Source organism: Microchirus variegatus, assembly GCF_963457635.1.
Source record: "Microchirus variegatus genome assembly, chromosome: 4".
In the NCBI taxonomy this organism is placed as follows: Eukaryota; Metazoa; Chordata; class Actinopteri; order Pleuronectiformes; family Soleidae; genus Microchirus; species Microchirus variegatus.
The window spans coordinates 20831257-20854851 of record NC_139805.1 but is presented as its reverse complement, the minus strand read 5'-3'; the positions used below and the strand labels follow the sequence as shown (position 1 = coordinate 20854851).

The following is a 23595-nucleotide window of genomic DNA, read 5'->3' as shown; positions in this document are numbered from 1 at the left end:
TGACGAAAAAAAACAACTTGAGGCATATTTTTCCATTCTCATTAGGAAACGTCTGCATTAATGTTGTTTTCTGGTCATTAAAGGTTCTGCCTTTATTATTTTTCTTTTCCAAACGTCTATAAACATGAAATGAGGTTGTGTTGTCGATGCTAATCAGGTGAGAAAACCCTTCAAAACTCAAACTTGTCATTGCTGCATTGTGTAAATGCACCTTTAAATTGGCTGCTTCTCACAGTGCAGGAAAAGACAGTTCAAATGATATTTTAGTTTGAATCCTCTTTAAGATGTCTCATTTGAATGAAAAAACAAAACAGAATCCTCGAGTTCACGTCGCCACATATGAAGAGAGTATCAGCGTGTAAACGCTGCCATGCTAATCACACGGAAACCCGGTGTCATCAGCACAATAACGGCCCACCATCTAAGATTATCTCCGTTTCACTAGATTGTCGCTCAGCCAGCTTTGTTTGGCTGCGCCCACATTTCCCTTTGAACATCCACAGCACCTTTTGTCTGGAACTGCTGTAACGTTTCCCGGCAATGATCAGATAGCACTTCTGCTATTTTTACTTCTGGAGTCGGCACTGGCCCAGAAAAAAAAAGAAGATCTGAATGATTAGTGAAAAGCCTGCAAATGCTTTTGTGGTGCATCTAAAAAGGAGGCCTTCATTTTTCACAATATGCAGATATGACAATATTTCATTCATCCTACTAGGATTATGAGCTATTTCTTTGAACCAGAGAATGAATGACGGAGCATTTTAAGAACCACATTTATTTTAGGGCAACACTTCACAAGCGACAGGACACAATGCTGTCTGAAAGCACCTCCATTCATCCCTTTCCTCTCAAAAAGTCTCTTCTTTAATAGTTGTTGAGAATAAAAAAAGTTTCGAAATGTTGTGTCGGAGAGCTTTTCCCAGCCACCAGTGAGTGATGGATCGATGACGAGGTGGGATCGTAGCAGAGGCAGGTCAGTGCTCTGTGGTCTCCACAGCGTGAAATCACACACATACACGCACCACCCATCACTAGTAATTATCACAGTTCACATGTGATTCTGTTCGGCTCACACACACACACACACTCGTTCTCTTACACCTGAATATGTCCTATAAGAGGTCCTTTACACCGACTGAAGCCCTAACATTCTCATTCCGTCATCTTTTCGCCTGGATGAGTGAACCACCCTCACTTCCATCAACACACCAGTCACTTAATCAGGCAGAACGCCTCCAGCAGCTCCCACACAGCCCGCAGACTAGTAGGCAGCGAGATACACAGCTGGATCGATGCACTGATGTCTGGGGGAGACGAGACCAGTTGCGACCCTGGGTTCTTGCAGCTCTCCCCCCCCCGCTGCATTCTGTCAATTCCATTCATCTTCCTCCGCCGGGCTCGTCCCTCACGAACCTCTCAGCTGAAGAAATAAGTGGATTCTTTCACCCGCTCGAGGTCAAATTCACCTGGAGAGACAGGAGACAGAGAGTCGCAGCGGGTTTAAGTCGGTGGATCGTTGATAAAGCCAGTAAATCACATGTTAAAGCAGCTTTTTAAGAAAGACAAGTATGTCGAGATAGGATGATCACACAGACACTGTGAGAATTTGGGATAATGAAACAGTGAGGAAAACATACGGAATACATTTACTCAAGTTACTGTACTGAATACTTTTTTTGTGTATTTTGTATGTTTTAAGTACAATTTAAAATCAGGATTTTGTCTTTTACTTGAGTACATATTGACTCAGGTATTGTACTTAATAAATCCTATCCGATACTGAGTAAAAATAAACATTCAGCACATGAAGACCTACAGGGGGAAAATATACACCAGAAACAGACAAATGATGATGTGATTAGCACCAGTACTGGCGCGTAAAGGTTGTTAGTTTAGTTTTGGATTTCTGACCCTTTGTCATATTTCTACTACCCTCACACCCCACGCAAAGTAACTAAGTAACTTTTACTTAAAGTACATTTCAAATGAACTAATTTTTACTTCTACCTGAGTACCTTTTCAGGTGACTACTTTTACTTCTACTTGAGTAATATTTCATCAAAGTATTGGTACTTTTACTCGAGTACAATATTTTATTACTTTTTCCACCACTGCACCTTCAAGGAAAAGTGACATGACATTATCTTAGGGATGGATTATGCAAAGCATGCTACAATGCTGCTAAATTGAGGAGAGTAGACATGCATGATGTTTACTTTTTGGATTATGTTTACTTCGCTGAGTAGCACTTAACACAATTACAGTGGTCATTAAGTCCAAGTCCCTTGTAGGAAACACACTGTATTCATTTTTGGATTAGTCATTAAATTGGAAGAATAATAAGGGATATAATGAGGATAATCGTCCGATGGTCAGAAACAACCTCATACACAAAGTATACACGTGACATCAAAACATCTATCGATGGTATTCTATTTGGAACGATCTGTTCAGGAACAAAATAAAGTTTTGTATGCTGTTATGGTTTGAAATCAATGTGATTTGTTTATCCTAAGACTAAAAAAAACATTTAAACAACATTAAGCCACAAATTCTCCTCATGAATGTGAGTTTGGCCTGAGGACTGAGCTTCAATTGCCATGAACAGAAAAGTAGTTAATTTTTTGTTACAAAGAGATTAGATATAACTTTATAGTTTTATAGGGCACCAGTAAATGTTCTATGAAATTGAACATGAACGAGTAGAATACAAATGTTAGGCCCCGCCCTTCTCGCTGGGTCTCTGAAAGCTACGTACACCAGGAGAAGCTGCAGCGTGAATTATGAACATTTAAGAACCCCAATAACAGTCTAAGCCAGATAATTCTGAACAATACCTACTTGTGTCTCTGTACTTGTCAAAATAAAACACTTTGGTGGTTAATACAGTACAGCTTGACATAAAACTGCAAATATCTGTCTTCTTGACAACACACATGCACTATTTTGTACTTTTCTGGTGTCATTAAACTTTGAAACAGACGATTATGTCATCACGGTGAAAGTCAGACGTCCCCATGATGACAATGTCCTGTGTTTTGTACCAACGTGATGGAGCATACCGTGCGCCGCGATGACAGCCTTCATTTATCTTCGTTGTGTCCAATGAAATTTGAGGTTTAATCCAGAACAGAGGAAGGACATGGGCACGCTGAGTAACTTAGTGCATTTACTATGCATCAGTTAACAGCCACTTTATCATCATATAATCCAGACTAAAACATCTGTGAAGTTATCCATCTCCTCTCCATCAGGTTTCTGCACTGATTCATGCGATCTCTCCTCGTGCATCACGTACTAAAGCACGACTCACATGACTAATGAAATCATTCAGAGTGAACAATTTACTGAATTCATTATATTATTGGAGGTTTAATACGGGGAGCACACAGGGACAGGGACACGCTCAGCCCCTCAGGAGCACACCTGCCCGATCTCAGCCACATTAGCTGATTATGCAGAGGAGGAGCAAAATTAACAGTAATCAATTTATACAACGCAGCTGTCAGAGCCAAGCTGACAGCTAAGTGCACAGATGACATCGGGAGTGAAGGGTTACGCAGGAGCAAAGCTCCCACACACCCACCTGACAGACAGACAGAGAGACTCGGACTTTGCTGCCGTACAATCATTCACTGCAATAGACGGACACTTACAGTGGCATCAAAGGAAACCAAGGGGATCTGCACCGAGCACTTGACATGCAAGTAGACATGAACGCACAGTGCATTCATGTCAGCAAAAGAACAACAAACAAACAAACAATGTTTTCTTTTTCAGCTGCAAAAACAACCACAGACAATGCCCTGCTGCGCAAAAATCACCAATGTCTGTCATTAATTATAAAACAGAACAGGAAGCACAGCAGAGTTATGATGCCAATCTTAACCGGAGAAAAGCCAACCGCACTCAAACCTACTATGAAATGTGTGTATGTGTGTGTGAGTGAATGGGGGGGGGGGGGGGTCAGGAATGATCCAGAAAATGTCAGAAAATGTTGAAAAATGTTGATTGTTGTGTGTGTGTTGACACTCAAAGTCACAGCTTTGGTGAAGCCCGGGCTACATAAACCTGTGTGGATATCAAAGTATCAGTATAAGTTATATCACCATGGTAACACATAAGCTGAACCTTTATCCTACTCTACAGCAGAGTAAACTTGAGAGGATCACATTACAACTTGTCCACAGCCAAACTAGTGACCAGTCAGGTCACTTCTGCTCGATCCAGAGAGAGAAATTAGATATTATATTTTCATATAATACTTCTCTATTCTGTGATGCCTCGTCGTCATACGCCATGATGTTGTAATTGAAACCCTTATTTGATGACCAGTGAGTTCAGGTTATATTCAGGACAGTAGATATTAGGCTCAATTAGACCTTACACAGTCTCCAAAGCGTGTTCAGCACACTCATGATAATAGTATATCATGAGTGTGCTGAACATGCGTTGTAGTACAGGCCCCAGGCGTTAAAGAGGCAGTGAGCTGCCCACACACTGACCTGTCTCTGGCACTTTGGCCAGCAGGCGTATCAGTGTCCTGTACTCCTGGTACTTCTTCTTCTTGGCCTCAGTCCTGCCACAGAGAGACATAGAGAGAGAGAATGAACATTTAAAACTGTAGAAACTCTGATGATGTGGTTTGTGCTTTAAGGCAATTGTTGTGTAAGCTACATAAGCAGCATTAAATCTTACCAGCACAGCATTTAGCCTGCTTATAAATTATAAAGTCAGATATTGTAAAGAATACAACACATTTACCACTGCTGTATGTTGACATTGTTAAAAAAAAGAACACACACATAAAGTTGTGAGTTTTTCCCATTCAATTTCTGATGTGGAGAAGTTAAGATTCTTTGTCTAACAATCAACAGAATGCTGTGTGTCGAGCACCACCCTTTACTGTAGCACAGTGCTATGTGGAATGGTACAGATCTCTTGCTTTTGTACCTTTCACAACCTTTGATAATTAAAACTCAAATAATTAATGGAATACTTCACCGATTTAGCTTTGTATTACTAGAATAGGGGTAGCATTTTTGCAAAAAATCCTCAGTTTCCCCTGAAATATCTTCATTCTTTTTGCTACAACGCTAATTCCGCATTTTTTAGACCCACCCGTAGGGGGATGGGACCTCATTCCCAAAATGTAAATAGTGTCCGCCATCTTTGCTAACAGTTACGCTAACAGGACCCAGTATATCTGGTCGGTATGCAACAAAAAAAGAATGAAGATGGTTCTCAACGCATGGGAAACTAAGGTTGGGAAGAACAATTTAAAAAAAAATTCTAGCCCTATTCTCGCAATACAACGCAAAATTAAAATCGGTATTGCTTTAAGTGACATTGCAAATGGAAACAAAATGTACCACTAAGTGGAAACGGGACATGAGTGAGCTAGACTTTCACATTTTCATTTAGGTGCCTTCACTGCCTTTCTTGACTGGTACACTCTTAGAAATAAGGGTTCTAAAAGGGTCCATCTACAAGGGCTGAGGTTCTACCTAGAACCATTTGCTTCTGAAAAACCCTTTCCCGAAGAAGGGGTTTTTCTTGGTAACACTAATGGTTCCAGTAAGAACCATTTTTATCCAGAGAACCCTTTAAGCCCCTTTACTAAATAAAGGGTTACCTTCATAAAAAGGTTCTACCTAGAGCCAAAAAGGGTTCTCAAGCCGAAAAACTTTATATGGTTCTACTTGGCACTTTTATTTCTAGGAGTGTATTTCAACTCCTAGTTTCACATTTGGAGTGGTTAGGGTAACAAATGTGTGTGTTTTTTTTTTAAGATTAGTCACTCCCACAAGTGCAATTTAAAGAGGCCCTGGGAGCTAAACAAACCACAGATTAAGAAAGAAATAGACAAAACAAGTACAAAACAACACAACTAAATAGAAAAACACAGTGCAGATGCAAATACTTGAACATATTCTTGAATAAAAATGGAACAGATGGTAAAACATTTTTATATTGTTTCACATTGTGAATCAAGCCAAGCCTCTGCATTGGAGTCGTCCCACATAACCACATCTGAGAATGAGAATGTTAGTGAGGTTTAGTTAACAGCTGTGTGTGTGAGTGTGTGTGTGTGTGTTCAAGAGACAAAGGGAGCACAGTAAAGGATGTAGAGAAGGTTTCCAATTATCCCAAAGAGAGAAAAAACACAGTAAGATGATGAACCCTGAAGCCAGGAAGACAGATACACGGAGAGAAGAGAGGAAACATCTCATGTCTAATGTCACAGACAAACTGCAGGAAAAACTCTGTCACACTAATATAAATTTTACCATCCATGCGGGTACGCTCTGTTTGGACAGCTTTATAATGTTTGTACATGTGGGGGTTGCGTATCGACTGCATGACAGCATTTGTCCATACCATAAAAGTCCATAAAGATTACAGTGTAGCATAAATACACACACGGACGGATGGTAATGATTGCTTGTTGTGCAAGAACAATTCAAGCAGAAAGAGAGGGACAGAATGCAGGTGAGGGTAATAAAGTGGAACTATTATATAATATTTTCTGCAGCATAATGTGTGAATAAAATACAGACGCTGTGTTTGTCTCTGAAAAGGAGTAAACTTCATTCATAAAAATATGCGTAGATGAGAAATCGCAGTGTCGCTCCTGTGCGATACTGTTCCCTACATGCAGGTGTATAAACTCACATGGGCCCAGTGCAGTATTTCTGTAGCAGGAAGCTGGACAGGTCTTCGAGGATTGGCTGGCTGTGCAGGGCGACAAACTGTTCCCGACATATCTGTCAGGAGTAGGAAGAAGAAGAAGAATTGAAAAATTGCAAATAATACAGCCGAAATTTCTGTACCACTTGCAAGTTATCAGGATCACACCTCTGGTATTCAGTATTACTTGTTTATAGCTGTAAAAATTAGGATGCGCACTTGCCGATTGTTAGCAATTAGCTAGCGAGCCAATCACATGGTGGCATCTCAATGCATTTAGGCATGCAGACTAGAGATAGACTGATCAGGGCCGATACTGAGTATTAGAAGTGAAGGAGGCCGATATTAATTTTCAGTAAAAGTGAAAATATTGGCGTCAAAATTTTGCAACACATGTTAAAGGCTTTTATCTATATTGGTCCAAGATTCTTGGACAATAGACATCTTTGTTTTAAAATTCAAACAAAAAGTGCAGGAAGCTACCAGGCTCAGCAGCAATGTCTTATAAAGTTAAATGGAGACCTAAAGAAATAAATGGCTCCTTAAAATTTTATAGAGTAAATTAAGTTTTCCAAAATTTCAACATAACTGAAATGTTATTTTATCTTTCAATTATCTTTGTTTTAAGTTCAAACAAAAACAAAAGTGTGCAGGGATTCCCAGGGTCAGCAGCATCTCTTATAAAGTTAACTGAAATTTTAAACAAATATATTGATCTCGTAATGGCCGTCGGATTAAAAAAAAATGCAGATAATAGGTCTATCCCTAATGCAGACCAGGTTAAGACAACCAGAAATGTGGATGAAAAGTGGTTTTAGTCACTTTAATGACTGATGGTGCCAGACAGGCTGGGCTGAGTGTTTCAGAAACTGCTGATCCACTGGGATTTCCGTGCATAAGCATCTCAAGGCTTTACAGAAAATGATCTGAAAAAGAGAAAATATCCAGTGAGCAGTAGTTCTCTGGGTGAAAACGCCTTAGGTTAGGAGGATAATGAGCAGACTTAAAGAGCCACTTGTTACAACCACAACAAGTGGGTTGGGGGAAGTAGACTTAACTAACATGACACTCCAGATAGCAACATCAGCTAATATAATCACAGAGGAAAACACTAACAAAGAATACATGAAGTTATCTCTGCAGGTAGAGAGATATCAGCTGTGGACATATCCCATGATGATGGCAGAGCAGCACTGACTAATTGCACAGAACCAGTGAGAGCTGTCTCAGCTTTAAATCCCCCAAACCATCTTCCACCTTATTAAAAGATCCAAGACTCGGATTAAATTAGGGAGTTTTCCACAGAAACGGTCAGTTCAGGAGATAGATGGGTAAAGGATAATAATAAAAAAAGAAGGTATTTAATAGCCCCGTCTCCCGCTGCTGTGTTTAAGTACCTGTGTAATGAGGGGGGTTGACACTCTCACATCAGGAGAATGAGAGTATAAATGTGCGGCTACTTTGGGTTGGGAGATTGGGTGAAGACATAACATTGTTACAGTGCTATGAAGCTACAAAAGCAGAAAATTGGGGCTTTATGGTAATTTAGTCCATTTTATTCTACGCTGCGTTTCAGCCGGTGCCTGATGACAGGGGTACTTTCAGACAGCAGAGACACATAGTCATTAATTCAGCGCGACAGTCTCTGCGTGACTGTGCTACCTGCAGTCAACAGCCTGTTTAATTTATGAGGCGGTGAAGGCAAAAAGTTTATTTTACCTTAATAGAGCCACTATGTAATACCGTGTACAAATATGTCTCGTGTTTATTCTAATTGTCAGCATATATATCTCCAAAAATAAACTGAAGAGAAGCCTGGATCAGATTAACAGACTTGTGTGTGCAAAGCCACTTTTAGCTTCAATTAATCAGCAAAAAAAATTAGAGGAGAACATAAACCCTAACGATATGTGATCGGACAGGATAGAAATAGCCGTGGTGGGGAGTAACAGTGAGGATGAGGAAGAGTCTGGACATGTAGGCGTTAAAACAAAGGTCGTACTGTAATGTGATACCTTGTTCATGGTGTCCACTGTGAGGGCGTGTGTCCAGAAACAGTCGTGAACTGAGACGAATGTCAGACCAGCACTAGGATTCAAAGTACATGTTACATTCACAAAGGTATCTCATTTGAAACAGCCTTTACAGGGGTCATATTATACCCTATTTCTCCAAGTTAACCTATAGCTCCCTGGTGTCCTAATGAACATGTCTGTGACATGCTTTGGTCAAAATATCATAAGGATGAAGCACCACAGCAGTTCAATCACCCTGACAAAACAGCACTGTTCAGAACACTCTGTTTAGTAGTATCTCTTTAGGTCCACCTTAACAAAAAAGTAAAATGAAACATAAGGGACAGGAAATGACATCAGCCACAGAGGCTACTGGGAGCTAACAGTAGTTAGCATTTGGTAAAGTGATCATTTGCAGGCTCTAGCAGGCACATTGCTTTCATATATAACATTTATCCACTGGACAGATAGATCCTCTGAGGCTGGAAGTTTGTGTAGAACTCTGTGCTGCACTGTGGAGCCAAGAATAGAACTTTTTGCAGACTTCCAGTTTTTGGACACCGCTGCCCTCGCCAGCACTCTTGCGTGTTTTATGGACAAAGTGGAGCTCCGCGAGACAACAATTCCAGGAATTTAGCGCATTGTGGCGTCCCAATGAGTGCGGAAATCGCGTGTTTTATCTCCTGTACTTAGACTGAGGAGGACCACAAATACATGAGTGAGTCATCTTTTTTTCACACTTTGTTGACTGATAGGAACTCCAGAGTCCAAAATATAAGCATTTAAATGATTAAAAAGTTGATTTTGCATAATATGTCCCCCTTTAATAATAAACTTACTCTATTTGATATGTTAAGATAATATTTCAGTATGGTAAATGTATACCTGTAGCAGTGGAGCGCAGTCAACATCATGTGTGTGGAGTCCAGAGAGTGGATGAAGTTTGGCGGGAAGGCGTTCTTTTGTTTAACCGTGTCTGGCCTCCTGTTAAGGGACACAAAAAAACAAGCAAAGACATACTTTATAAACACTATTCTGTTTTGTGTAATGTTCCTATTGTTTTGATGTTTTGGAACATCACTGGACATTTTAGCTAAGCTACTTGATTACTATAGTTCAAGTTGTAGTACGCACAATTGCTGGCATAGTGTTAGATTGTTGAGTCTCATCTCCAGGTATAATATTATATATATAATTTAATATTTTGGGATCAAGGTTCTCTTTTCCCTCAAAACCAGTTTAAAAGAAGCAGATTCTACTCTGGAAATGTTACCATGACAACAAGAGGAAAGTGCATTTTTTTTTTTTTTTTAAATCATTATATAAAAAAAATAAATAAAGAGTAAAATTGATGTGGTGGATGAGTTTAATCTATACAGAGCAGAAGACCGTTGAGTAGTAGCTTCACACAGGGTCAAAACGACCACTGGCTCCATTTAAGTTTCGGGCAGTGATGCAAAGTGCAGGCTTACTTTTTTTTTTATTATTGTTAACCTTTTAACACAAATTGAGTGTAACTGCACTGGCAGGAACAGCACCAGTACAGTACAGTATTGCTGAAGACTGCATCATGAGCCATTCTTACTTTCTCCCTTGCAATCAGTCAGAATCCGTGAGCACAGATTTCAGCATCAATAATATTTTTTTATTCCCGACTGCGTGACCCTGAGGTGACTTGCATCTTCTAAACAACAGTCAATATTAGAAATGCATGATGTGGTGTAAAACAAGTATTACAAGGTGATATAAAGACAGAGTTGCTGCTACGGATGATGGAGTGGGCAGTAAAAAATAAATAAATAAATAAATAAATCCTGCCAATTTGCATCACCATATTCCCATTACACTGAGCCTATGCCATTCAAATCCTCTGGGCTGCCACAGACTAGAACGCTCTGCTAATGGAAATGCAGACAGAGCGGAGAGATGTTGTTTTTAAACGTCTTTATTATAGTGTTTTCAGTTTTGCTGTTTAAGGCAAGAGCTGCAGACACGAAAACATCGACACATAGAACAGGAGTGTCTTTCTTTTTCTCCTCCTCCATCTCCTCTTGCACACGACACAACAAATATCCCATATGTCACCTTGAAATCCAAATGGGCCTGACTGACTAGGAAGGTGCACAGTCAGTACTCTAAGGGTTAGCAACCACAGCTCTCTGAAGTGTCATGGTTTTCCCTGTGGAGCTACCAAGCAGGATGAGTTCATATATTTTTATATAAACAACACAAACCTAAAGTGTGTGTGTATGTATATGTAAATGTATATATATATATATATATATATATGTATATGTATGTGTGTGTATTTTCCACTCTGCATTTAGACACCTGGATAATACAGCCGGGAGCACCAGAGCTTATAGCAAGAAAAACAGGTTGTCACTGGTCTATCCCAGTATTTACATATTTTACTGCGAGGAAGAGTTTTCTTTTTAAAGGATCTTTAATTACAGCGAGGGTAAACGTGGCTGCTCCCATTTGCACGTCTGTCTTTGGAAGGAAAAGCCAAAAAGAAATCTGCCGTGAAGATTGCATCAAGTTTCGGCTTCAAATGTCGCAGTAGACTTCACATTTCAGAGTTGTCACCCTACAATTCCACTCCTCTCCTCCCTAATGACTCCCAATTTCCTCCATCCCTTCATCCCTTTACCCTCTTCTGACTGGGGTGTGCTCCAGCATTCACACGGCTGGGTCTGTGGAATACCGTGTAGACGGCAAACTGAAGAGTCAGTCTGTCAGTCAGTCTTCACCATCTGTGTCTCCAGTGATCGTGCACCTTCTTCCCTCATCTCGCTCTCTCCCCCACTGTCACTCAGGTGAAGAACATTAATAATTCAACAAGTAATGTGTTGACCCCATTTACATTTTAAATATCAATCGCCCCACATGAACCTATTGACACTTAAGTCCTTTGTCATTTGCGATGCGTAGCTGCTGCACTGTAGTAAAACAAACGCACATATAGTTCTTTAAGTTGATCACGGACTGAAATACTAATCGAAAAAACCCACAGCTATTAAGCTTGATTAACTTTTGACTTTTGCCGGCTAACATTTGAGTAAAAAGCATATTATTTGCCAAACAAATAACACGTTTTAAACAAGTTTTTGAAGATTTTATGACAGGACAGATTCATAAGTGCTTTAATCATCACTATTATGTACTATATTGTACAACTGTATTATTATGGTAGGGATTATGTATTGCACTTCACCTACAGCTAAATCAGCCACGACTTTCCCTGTCAACCATTTTGTGAGGTTGTTGTCGTCGTCTGTAATGGAGCTGTGAATTTTGGCTGCACTGTCAAGTACGACTATCATCTCTGTTTCTAGAGTGTATGCTTCTCCAACTTGTTGGAACAACTAGGCAGGTCGGTTAGTGATGGACAGATACACCAGCAAATCATTCCATGTGGTATGAATTATATGCCATACGTTATACATGAATTACATGTAATTATATCTTATATTAGCTCTCATTTCATATTCTCAGTTTTGTTTCTGTCCTACTCTCATTTGTCATGAACCACTGTGAAATCAAAATCAAAGGTGACTGATACATAAGCTTTGCTTGCTTAATAACAAAATTAAAGACCCACTGCTGTAAACACAATTCCCTATTAGGGAGCCGCTCTGTGACCTTGTTCCAGGTCAGTCAAATCTGACTAAACGGTGACATTTCGGGGCCTAAAATGTCACCGATTACCATGAGAGAATTAATTAGTAAGAGCGCAATTCTTGGGGGTCTGTGGTGGAATCGAGAGCAAAGGAACAGATGGGAACAGAAGTTGGCTGCAGCACAACTTACTCTTTGGCGTCGTGGTTGACGTGGAAGTTGATTATTTGCATGGTGCTCTTTAGCTGTGCAGGAAAAACAAAGACAAGGTAAAAACAGTGTTAATAATATCACTTCCATCAGGCTGATAATGGCAGTCAATTCAGGTCTTAATATCAATGTAACTCTACAGATTTTAAGGTTTTTGTAGATTTATGGCCATGAATTGAATTAAGTAAGTAAGAATTTTTCCCATCCCTTTATCCATTAATCCACATTTACATTTGGCAGCTGCTTATTTAGGTCAGTGCCCACCGGGAGCCAGGTGCCACTGGAGCTCAACACAAGCTACTCAGACTCTGGGAGCTGTGACAGAGGTCCAAGAACTTCTACTTTCAAGTGCATTTTTAAATGTATATTACTGGAAAAAATTTGATTATTGGCTTTTCTACCAAATGTGATGACATTCTTTAGGAGTGTCCAGGGTTTAACAGCACTGTCTAGATTGTAGGAGAGTAGAAGTAAGAACTGTTCCAGGCTAAACCTGGTCACTTTTCAGGTTTCTGTAAATGTGCCACGTGATGGGAATTCCCTGGATGATGTTATTGTCCTCTGGAAAAAGTGAATCTTGGGTGACCTAATCCTGAAAGCAAGTAAATGTAATCAAAAGCCCAAACAGTGATGCGTCACAGCCGATATCGAGTTGAAAAGGTTGTAACATCGCACTAATAGAGCATATGCAACCAACACACGCGTGCATTCACATATGGAGAATTAACTCATGGTGACAGAGATGCAGAGAAAGTTATTGATTAAAAAGCTGGGGTATACCACAAACCTACAGCTAACAAGAGGTAGGTGGTAATCATTGTGATTCATGATCTGATTTAGTCACATAAAGAGCACTTTTTTACACAAAATATTAACCTCATCTTCTCCACAATCTCAGCTGTTTCTAAATATAGAATAATTCCAAAGACCAACTTGTACCAAGCCATTTCCAAACAATAACTCTGGAAGACTGAGTAAGGACATTTTCTGGAATGCGCCATTCACATATAAAAAAAAAAAAAAAAAAGAAGTGGGAGATTATCTGGGTCAGATGCATTCACAACAGCAGAGCAGGAAGAAGGAGGCTATGAATTATCCAGAGCTTTCCTGTTTCCTGCTGTGATCTCACTTGGACATTATCTGGAAACATGACTAGTGACTGGGCAAGAGAAGTTAAAGAAAATAGTTCTAGAGTAGTGGAGGCCTCAATGTGATCGGCGTGGTTTACTTCGTTACATAAACCCTCGACACCTGAGCTATTACTGTTCTTAATGTGGAGAAGAGTTAGCCCTTTAATCACCAAAACTATTAAGAAGGTCCATGCAGTGAGCTGTGCCAAGGCATCTGCAACAGGTCGCTCTTTCACTGACCCTTGGAAGCATGCCTGGGTGGGAGCGACGGACCACTATCAGGAAAGAGATATACGAGTGGCAGAAGGCAGCCAACTCCTTACAAAGTGAGCACAGTTTGCTTTTGTGTTCCGCGTACACACGCCGACTTATCTCTGACTTTAAGTCTGTTCCTATGTCTGAACACATTTTCTTTGTTCCACCGATGAAGAGCTGCTGTGTCGCAGAAACATTTCAATCAACTGAAGAGAGCGAGATCGGTCTGTACTCTGAATAATGAACGGGCTTTTATTGTAAAAAGCTGTCCGACACAATTACTGTTTCGAACCAGATTTACCTTTAATCAAATGGATGAAAAGAATGTGTGTGAATTTGGATTTTGATGCTTGTTTTTTTAACTCCACCTAGGAGGTATATGTTTTTCGCCAGAGTTTGTTTGTCTGTCTGTTAATGACCAATATAACGCAAAAAGTTGCGGACAGATTTCCCTGAAAATTTCAGGAAATGTCCACAATAGGACGAGGAACAAGTGATTAGGTTGGGCATGATCCGCAGAAGCTATCACTATGTTTATCGCTATTTTGTGGGGGGCTGAGGTGCCAATATCCTTATATAACCAAACGTTCAGGGCTTATGTACACACTTTATTTGATCTTTCGTGCTTCTTTGTGAAATCAACAGGGAGGACACAAAACTCTGATTATTCCTCAATTTTTTCAGCTTCATTATCATCGCCATATATCAGTAAAACCATCATAGTTCTTTCATTATTCATAGTCTATGGAGCAGTTTGAAAAACATATCTCAGGAGTGGGGAATTTCCTGAGGAGTTCAAAAGAAAAAGGCATCTCTTTGTCTCACTTTTATCCCAAGAGCCACACTGCAAAAACTATAATTATTATTTTTTTTAATTCAATTAATCATTTTTATCTACACCTTTGTATGTACTTTACAGTGACTAATTATAGTGATAATGCTGTTCTTTATTAATACTAGGGTTGGATAAATGTACTTTGCACAGATTCCTGTTGTTAAATTCAAACTCTGATATTATACATAAGAAGGTATTGATGGAAAAGGGATTAAGGTGACAGGAGTTTACATGGATGGAAGCTATTGGGTCTGGTCATGTCCAGTGGATTGCCTGAAGGTCGCTGTGTGATGAATGACAGAATCACACAATTATCAAGAGATGGTTTTAAATAGAGGCATAGAGTGGTGGTGAAACCCCATTAGTTTCTGCTATCTCATCCATCATTCCTCTAAGGGGACGTGTGTGTGAAGATCTGTCCATCACGCCACTCTATACATCCCAGCTTTGGGTCCTGATGGATCGTTTTGATGGAGATAAAAAGTGGTGAGGGGGGGGGGGGGATGGAGGCTACCTTTGATGTGAGTAATGGACTGCCACACTGTAAATGAGGTCACTGCCAAATGCTGCACTCCTGTTCATTATAATAAATATGTGCATGATCTGTGTACAAGACTTGACTGAAACCTTGAGGCTGTGATGAATGAGACCTGTGGGGAATAGACTCCTGAGGTGCAAGTCACCGGAGAGTTTGCAGATGGCCATGGATACAAGGGCCATCAGTAACCACATCCAAGCCATGCTGCCAAGAGGGAAATCCCCATTTTTCAAAATGTGGATAATAAAGCACGTCTCATTTTGTCAAGGGGAAGCAGCTCTGAGCTGCAAGTCACACTCAGTATCGCTCTCTGCTGTTTCAGGTCACCTGGTTCTTTACCTCACTCTTTCCCCCTGAGGGCAGTTGAAGACAGCTGCAAACTCAGACTCCCTTCACACCACTGTGTCTCGCCACCGTTCCACCGACCTTTTCCAGCTCTTCTTTTCTGGCTAACTTTTCTTTTCTGCCTCTCAGGCATGTCCTTATAAAATTCTTGCTGCATTTATTATTTCACCCCAAAAAATGCTGCCGGATTTTTGCAAGAATCATATTAACATCATGAAGAAAAAAATAGGTCATGGAGGGCATCAAGTCGACATTTAAAAATGCTACTTTCCAAGAATTTGAATTAAGAGCAGCTGCATAGTACATAGTTTATGACCTTTTTTTTTTTACATCCCATATGTAACAGTTTCCATCCTTGCAACAGAATACAGATAAGTTACCATTTTCATTTTAATGTCATGTGGTAATGCCCCATTCCATTAATTAAAATGGAAAACACACAGAACGAGACACTAAAAACTGCAAATAGATGCCAAGGGGATTGAAAAACAAACACATATAGTAACAGAAAACAATGATAAAGACGATGCAAAACAACCAGGAAATTATGCAAAATTACCAGAAAAAGGCAAAGTGAACATGTTATGTCTCAATAAGTGCATGATAACATGCTTTTAATTTAAGAGCTATTACATAGATTTGACGATTAATTTTCAGTGTCTAAATTGTTGTATTGCTATAAGCCATAAGCAGATAGTGCATTTGCAGTACAGTCATAACCGAAAGTAACTTAGTAAACTGATTCTTTCCACATAGAGGACATTAGATCACAAGCTTTTGCAAATCCACTCAAATCCAAATCCAGCTGATGACTCCCGTGTGTCACCATCCGCTGAGAGTGAGCTTTTCGCTGTAACCTTGCTCGGTGGGAGGGGGGGGATGAAAAATAAACAAGGGATGAGAGCTAGGGTGACCTCTGATCTGATTAGTATCACCAAATCCTGTTAGGCATCCTCTCTGATGTATGATCGTGGTCCATTCAGCTACTCCATCCTCGTCTAATTTCCTCACCTCACATCAACTGTGACAAAAGAGCCCATTTCACAAGTCCCCAGAGATGAACTGATCCAATAATCTGCATTTGGTATCGATCTGATTGTGGTCGAAATCAATGTATCAGATATCAGTGAAAGAAAAATGTCCAATATAATCTATAAATGGTTCACGAAGCACAGGCTGTAAAAAAGACGCACGCCACCAGAGTGTAATTTTGTAAAGACGGTATGGACTGATACTCAAGGTTGTGATATCAGTATCAGTATCAAACACAGTATAGTGGTACTGAGCCATCCCGAGTACACCCATCTGTGTGCACACTGAAACCAGCAAACAACAAAAATCCAGAGGAGCACTCCTGTTTGATTATGTCACGCTACTGTAACTACTTTCTCTCCACTCTAGCGACCCTCAGAAACACCGTGGCCTTGGATTTAAGAGAGGAGACCAGGAGATTGAATTTAATCCAGCTATAGAGGGAAAAGGTGACCTTTCTGCAAGTTAGTTTTCATTCATGTTGTGATCAGTGATGCAATTGGATCTATTGCAGCGGTTGAAAAAGAAAGTTGTCTATGAGAATTGAGTGTCTTTCTCCCTTGATGTCATTATTTATCTATTAAAAGAAAGTGATCAAATTAAGGGAATGTGTCTTACTACATCCACAGAGAGAGCTGCACCCACAGGGGATTCACCATCTGTCAACATTTCTCCCTTGCATCTGTTTTTCAGGTGTAACTCCAAGGTAACCTTCTGCTTGATGTCATAGTAACAGAGCGGATTGGGTCAGTCTATGAACTCAATGTCTACCTGTACTTGGCATCAAAGGCGATACATACTCCTCCTTTCAGTTGGTTAATGAGCTTCAGCTGTCAGGATCTCCAGTATGATGAGCTCTCATGGATGTTGTTCAGCTATATTTAAGTTAGGCCCCTCGCAGCAAACACAATGCAGTGACACACGCATTCAATACATGGAACCTATCAAGACCTGGAAAACCCATCTGGGCTATTAGACCTGCAAAGCATCTGGTTTGTTCCAAATCCAAAACACATTTGTTTGAGTATTTAATATTAATAGATTTGAGATGTCCTTTTGGAGCAGAATAAAAAAAAAATGAAGGTGTTAGCTTTTGTGTAATTTTGATTTAACTTCTGTCCGACTTCCTGCCCCTGTCTGGAGTTAGTGTTCTGGTATTCACTTTCTTTCTCATAACTTGCAGAGCCACCACTGAAAGTGGTCGACCCATGTCACTTAACAAACACACAGACATTTAAAGCGGTTAACATGTGTTTGACAAAAGTATTTGCAAGCACACAAGCACTTCCTCTCATTGAAGCAAATGCTGACCGTCAGCTCACAGCGAGTAAAGTAACATTTGTGAGCTGCTTGTTTGAATAGAATAGCTTGTGGTGGAGTTACAGCTTGTTATGAGACTAATAACGAGCCTGCTCTTGTAACTGTGTGTAAATACTCAGCCTCCTGTCTGCTCACAGCTAACCAGCCGAATTATCACCAGGCTCAACAAAAATTCCATCAAAGTCCAATAAAGTACAATGGATGAAAATTACTCCAGATTGAAAGAGATGATCCAAGTCTCCTCATTGCCTGGTGGCGATTATGGATCAAATGTAACACATATTATACTGTACAGAAGCAATAGGCAGCAGTTTGTACGCACACAGCAGTTTCTATTAAAGGACAGTATGTCAAGAGAGAGATTAATGAGGAGTGTTTATTTTGGAGAAATTGGGCAAGTCAGAAATTGGATAGACTCTATTCAATGAAAAGGTCAGTTGAAAAGAGTTTTGAGAATGTGAAAACTTAGACAAATAGAGGAGGAGGAGGATAAACAGGTCAAGATATAAGTGAAAACATCAGAAAGGTCAAATTTCTGAAGCCACAGAGAAATTTAGATGGGTGCCTTTAATTGGCCACACTCTCTGGACAATACCAGCTGCAAATCACGCTGATGTCCACTCTTATGTGCCATATTTCATTGTCTATTTTTCAGTTTTGTTAGTTAGTTTTGTTCAGAAAATTGAAGAAAAAAAAAACTGTGTAGGAACAAGAACAAAACTAACACCATATGCTACAGAAAAATGACCCTAAATCCCACATGTACCTCCTCCCTCACAGACTCTGTTTACTGACGTTATAAATCAAGTGAGAAGTAGGCTCATCACCATAAACCTCCATTCAAACAGAGTTCTTTTTGAATCCACTGGAATTTCCACCCCCGAGTTGCTATTCAGTATTTTTTATTCTCTAATTGGCTTCAGGAGGAACCCAGGAGACTATGTCCATTCTATACATGCATGCTTTGTATAACACCAATACTTTTGCTTGAAACCATTTCATCCACATTTTATTCTATTTTCACTTTCGAGAGTAGACAGAGTAAGACTTACCACTTGGTTGCGTGTGCGATGGTAGGGCTGAACGATGGGTAAACCGAGCGGCGTCACCCACTCCACAGTGTGGCCAGTCTTGGAGATGAGTCTGGCGCTCTCCGTCAGCCAATCCTGTGACAGAAAAATGGCATCAAAGGTAAATATGAAGTGTGAAGAAGACCTATTGTGGTTTGACTATTATGAACGATTAGACATTCCATCGGTGCAATGTTGTCCCAGTTCAAATCACACAATTGGCAAAGAGAGTTTTTATGAGGGCAAGAAGGTTCTCCGCATGAGTCTGTGATTTTTTTTTCATTGTAATCATTCATTCATCATCTATCATCTTCAGTGGTGACATAAACCTTTAAAAATCCTCCCACATCTACTCTAAATTGCCTGTAGATGTGAATCGTCTCTGCATGTTGGCCCTGTGACCTCTCTATCAGTGTCATGTCCACGACACTCAAATTATTACCAATGTGGATCATGGAAGGATGAACCTTTTCTTAAGTCTGTTTAGGATTTAATAAATCTGGCTATAAATATAGACACTTAAGTACTTTTGGAACAAACTTCTCCACAGCATAAATCATCGATTCATGCAGTTAGGCTTGCTGCTGCTGCTCTCCTTTAAAACAATCTCCAAACTACTGTTGAAATCCTGCTGAGGAACAGGTGAGAGGTTGTTGCTTAATTTAAAAACTGCAAGAGCAACAGTGCTGTTTACATATCTGGAGCAGTTTGTCTCCAGGAATGGAAGCCCTATTAATGTCCCACATGTGCCTCCTCCTGCACGTACACATTTATATTGAGCTGTAGGAAAGATAAATACATGCCATCAACTCGTGGTAGCAGTCTGGCCCAAAGCTGCTCCATTCATCATCAACTCCCTCCATATATTCCCAGACACAATAAAATGGAGATGGCATGAAAGCAAAGAAGCAGGAGTGAGCGATTGACTGATTTATCAACAGACTGATAAGAAGCAGACAGAGGCGCGGAGTAAGGTGTGAACAGAGACTCCCGTGTAGGGAATAAAGAGCAGTAGTGACTAAGTGAAGGGGAAATGTATAGAAAATAGATGAGTGGACAGCGGGGATGACTGCACCCACGACTCATCAGTTACTTCTCCTTTCTCCTGGAACTCAACACTGTGAAAAACAAGAGGATGTGACCTATTTAAAAACAGCAGGCGCTTTTACACACTGAGGTATGACTGGATGGGAATTTTTCATCTGAGACTGGGTCGTCCCCACACGTTCCCCAAAGGACATTATACACAAACACTCCAGCAGTGGGTGGTGATTCTATTATCTCACCAGACTCCTCTCTGTGCCTGTGGAGATAATGTACAATCTCAGGTGTTAGACCTATATTTTATAAATGGAGGGCTCTTTAATGAATGGGTGCCGTTGCTGCAGTAATAGTGAAGTAAACTAGTCATTAATAAAAAAATAAAATAACATCCTATTTCAGTACTAGGTCAGTAGTGAAGTATTGCAGTCACAGAGGAGTCTGTGCTGAAATCATAAAAAAAGAGTTTCCTGAATAGAACAATGAAACCTGTGAATAATAAGGAGTAAAGTTCAGTTCAGTTTATTAAGTAGAGTAAATTCATTTTCCACATATTCAATCCAATTCAAACTTCACGCCAAAGGTATTCCTGAAATTGGCGTAATTGGTATGAACATGATGAGAATGTTGTTTAGTTATCTAAGCTTGTGTGTAATTGCTTTTCCATGGCTGTGATTAACCCACCTGGATCTCTCTGGTCCCTGTAAACATCTCTTTTAAGGCACCGAACACCAGTCGTACCAGGTAATGTGAAGCATCCCAAACATGACTCTGGAAAAACAACACATAATAATAAAGCTTATGTCTTCGCATCATCTCTTTTTTTCATTTCATTGAATTAACTTTTTTTTACTTTGTTATATTACTAGTATATTATGAAAGCTACAGCACAGGAAAAAAAAAAGGACATTCCTCGTATTATAACAGCGATATAATCTCCACTTTAGTGGAGCTGCTTCATCCCCCCTCATTCATCCCCTGTAATCAGTCCCAATTACACTTCCACCTAATTCCCTGTTTAAACAATTAGGGACATTATGCAGAAGTCATTTAGCACAATCCTCTGGCTTTGAGACGGGAGAGATACAGTCACAGTAGAATCACGCTGATTCCATCTACACAGACAACAAGGTTATTGCAGGGAACTACACAGCTATTTGACAGATAATAAGCACGACAATGCTGTAAGAAGATTAAATGCTTCCATTTTCCTGTTTCGGAGTCATTTGACAGAATGGGCGTGCCCATCAGTTGACCAAATCACAAAGTGAGATGGTTTTGAACTAAAAATAGAACCAGCAGCGCAGTCAGTGATATCAAATGTATTATATCTATTGGTGCATTACAAGCATGGCCTCTCTGATTCAACAATGAAATATTACATTTCACTGCATTAATATAATATGTGCATAAACTTGACATTCTGCTCTTGCTCACAGCCTCACTTAGAGACAATGAGATGAGACTCAAGGACAAAGTCAGACTAGTCAGACTCACTGGACAGAGGTTGGGGTAAAAGTCTGCTTGTAGATGGCACGTTTTGATGGAGATTTTACTGCAATCAAATCAAAGCTACTGTTTGTCTTTCTCTGCCTTCATACTAAGTCAGAGGACAATGGGGCAATACTATGAAAGGAGGATACACCTCAGTGGAGTCCATCTGGGCTCAAAATACATAGCTCAAGAGTTGAATGAAATGAGAGCCCTGCATAGAGGAGTCGCATCACACTGCTCCGAATCTAAAAATAAAACATTCCATTGTGTGAGGGAAGCCCCTCATCCACTATACTGTACCTGTGGGAACTCATCAATCTCCCTCAGTCTTTTCTGTATCTGAAGGCGTCCTCCGTAGCGTGTGACCCCGTACACCACCGTCATCACGGTCTGTTTGACCACCTTCCTGTTGATGAAACCCTCCAGGACCTGCGCGACCTTCATGCCACGCTCTGCATCTTGCGCTCGTAGATCCTCTACCTGAAACACATCAGTAAACTTGTTTTTTTATTTTATTATTATTATTATTATGCCCTACAACTCTCTCAAACCGTAATATCTATTTCAATAAATAATACAGCACAGATAAAAAATAATATAATTTATTTAAAATACTCTAATATTACATATTTCTAAAATATCAATGGTCATTTATTTGGTTGTAATCGGCCAATGAGCAGCATTTTTCTTTTCTTTATTTGGTTGCCTGATTTTGTGCACCCTTATCTTCTGTTCACCTGTCAAACAGCGAGTGCTCACGCTCACTCACGGTGTCACACCTCACCCGTCCCCCTGCTTTTCCTTTTGCTCTGCAGATCAACACTGATCTCACACAGACCCACTCCCCCCCTTCTCTAGAACACAACCGACAGAAATGAGTTAAAGCGACAAAGAACTTTAATACCTGAGCCACTACTGTGATGATTGTGCAGCTTATCTTTGCCAGTAAACAAGATTGATTTTCCCAGGCAGCTCACTCTCACTTTCAAAAGTCTGATAATCTACACCATCATCTAATATATAACTGCAATCCAAAATGCAACTACTTCACAAATGACTTCAAATTCTTTCTCTTTAAAAAGAAAAATGTTCATAGCAAGCTCGGTGCTTCTGATAGCATTGTACAGTATGTACACTTCTCTTCACAAAGGAAATGGAAAAACAGATATTTTACATATAATCTCATTCCCTTATCGTATCTGTTTGTCAATATGGGCTCTAGTGAGTCACCTGAATAATTACGCTATAGTAGGCAAGGGAACAAAGGCTCTCTGTTCTGAGCCCCTCCTTCCAGATGAGCATGCTTCAATTTACTGCATCTATTATCTGACTCCTTTTTAGGTTTTGTTTCCCAAAGCTAGGATAGTGACTATCCAATGGAGGCCTGTGTACAACAGCAAACTCTCTCTCAACTGCCCCTGTGAAAGTTTCCATTCAGGTTCCATAAGAGTGGAAACAGAGCCTAGAGAAGGTGCACAGTTCTCTCTGTGATCCCTTGATTTATATGTTGCTAAAGGTTAATGGAATTACCGACATAAAAATTAATTAACATAAAAAATACGGTGCCTATACCAGTTTTAATACCTGAGCAAGTGCAGCAACTGAAATCAACAGTTCAACTACAATACTACTCCAAACCTGACCTGCTGTGCTACTCCACTGTACACATCCTGAGGCACATCACAGGGCATGAGGTTGACCGACGTGGCACCAATAACATCTCTGCCTAAAGCGGCATAGTGCTGGAGACCATTACAGGAGCCGTCCTGGAGGAGAGGTGCACAGAGGGAAGAAGAAGAAGTTCAAAAGCAGCGATGTGAAAGGGGAAGAGATTGGAGAGAAGAATTATATGGGTCAGAACAGAAGGAAAGAAGGGCAGCGCAGGGAGACAGGTTAAAGGTGATTGTAACAGAGAACAGGTGATTTAAGTGACAGAACAACATGAAAGTGAAGAGAGGGCAGAGAAAACACAGAAGAAAGGGTGAGAGATGAAACAAAT

At 40.1% G+C, this 23595-nt stretch overlaps 1 protein-coding gene across 1 annotated transcript in view; it reads right to left on the bottom strand.

Annotated features, from left to right (window-relative positions):
* Positions 1–1032: 1032 nt before the first annotated feature.
* Positions 1033–23595, bottom strand: part of polrmt (polymerase (RNA) mitochondrial (DNA directed)) — a gene marked incomplete at its 5' end in the record, with an annotated part of 39143 nt that continues 16580 nt past the window's right edge. Inside the window, 10 exons of the mRNA XM_083888226.1 lie at positions 1033–1466; positions 4506–4579; positions 6676–6767; positions 8706–8778; positions 9591–9689; positions 12519–12571; positions 19044–19157; positions 20787–20873; positions 21897–22076; positions 23240–23362. Of these exons, the coding sequence (XP_083744352.1) occupies positions 1417–1466; positions 4506–4579; positions 6676–6767; positions 8706–8778; positions 9591–9689; positions 12519–12571; positions 19044–19157; positions 20787–20873; positions 21897–22076; positions 23240–23362 (945 nt within the window). The 3' untranslated portion in view covers positions 1033–1416. The remainder of the gene's footprint in view (positions 1467–4505; positions 4580–6675; positions 6768–8705; positions 8779–9590; positions 9690–12518; positions 12572–19043; positions 19158–20786; positions 20874–21896; positions 22077–23239; positions 23363–23595) is intronic.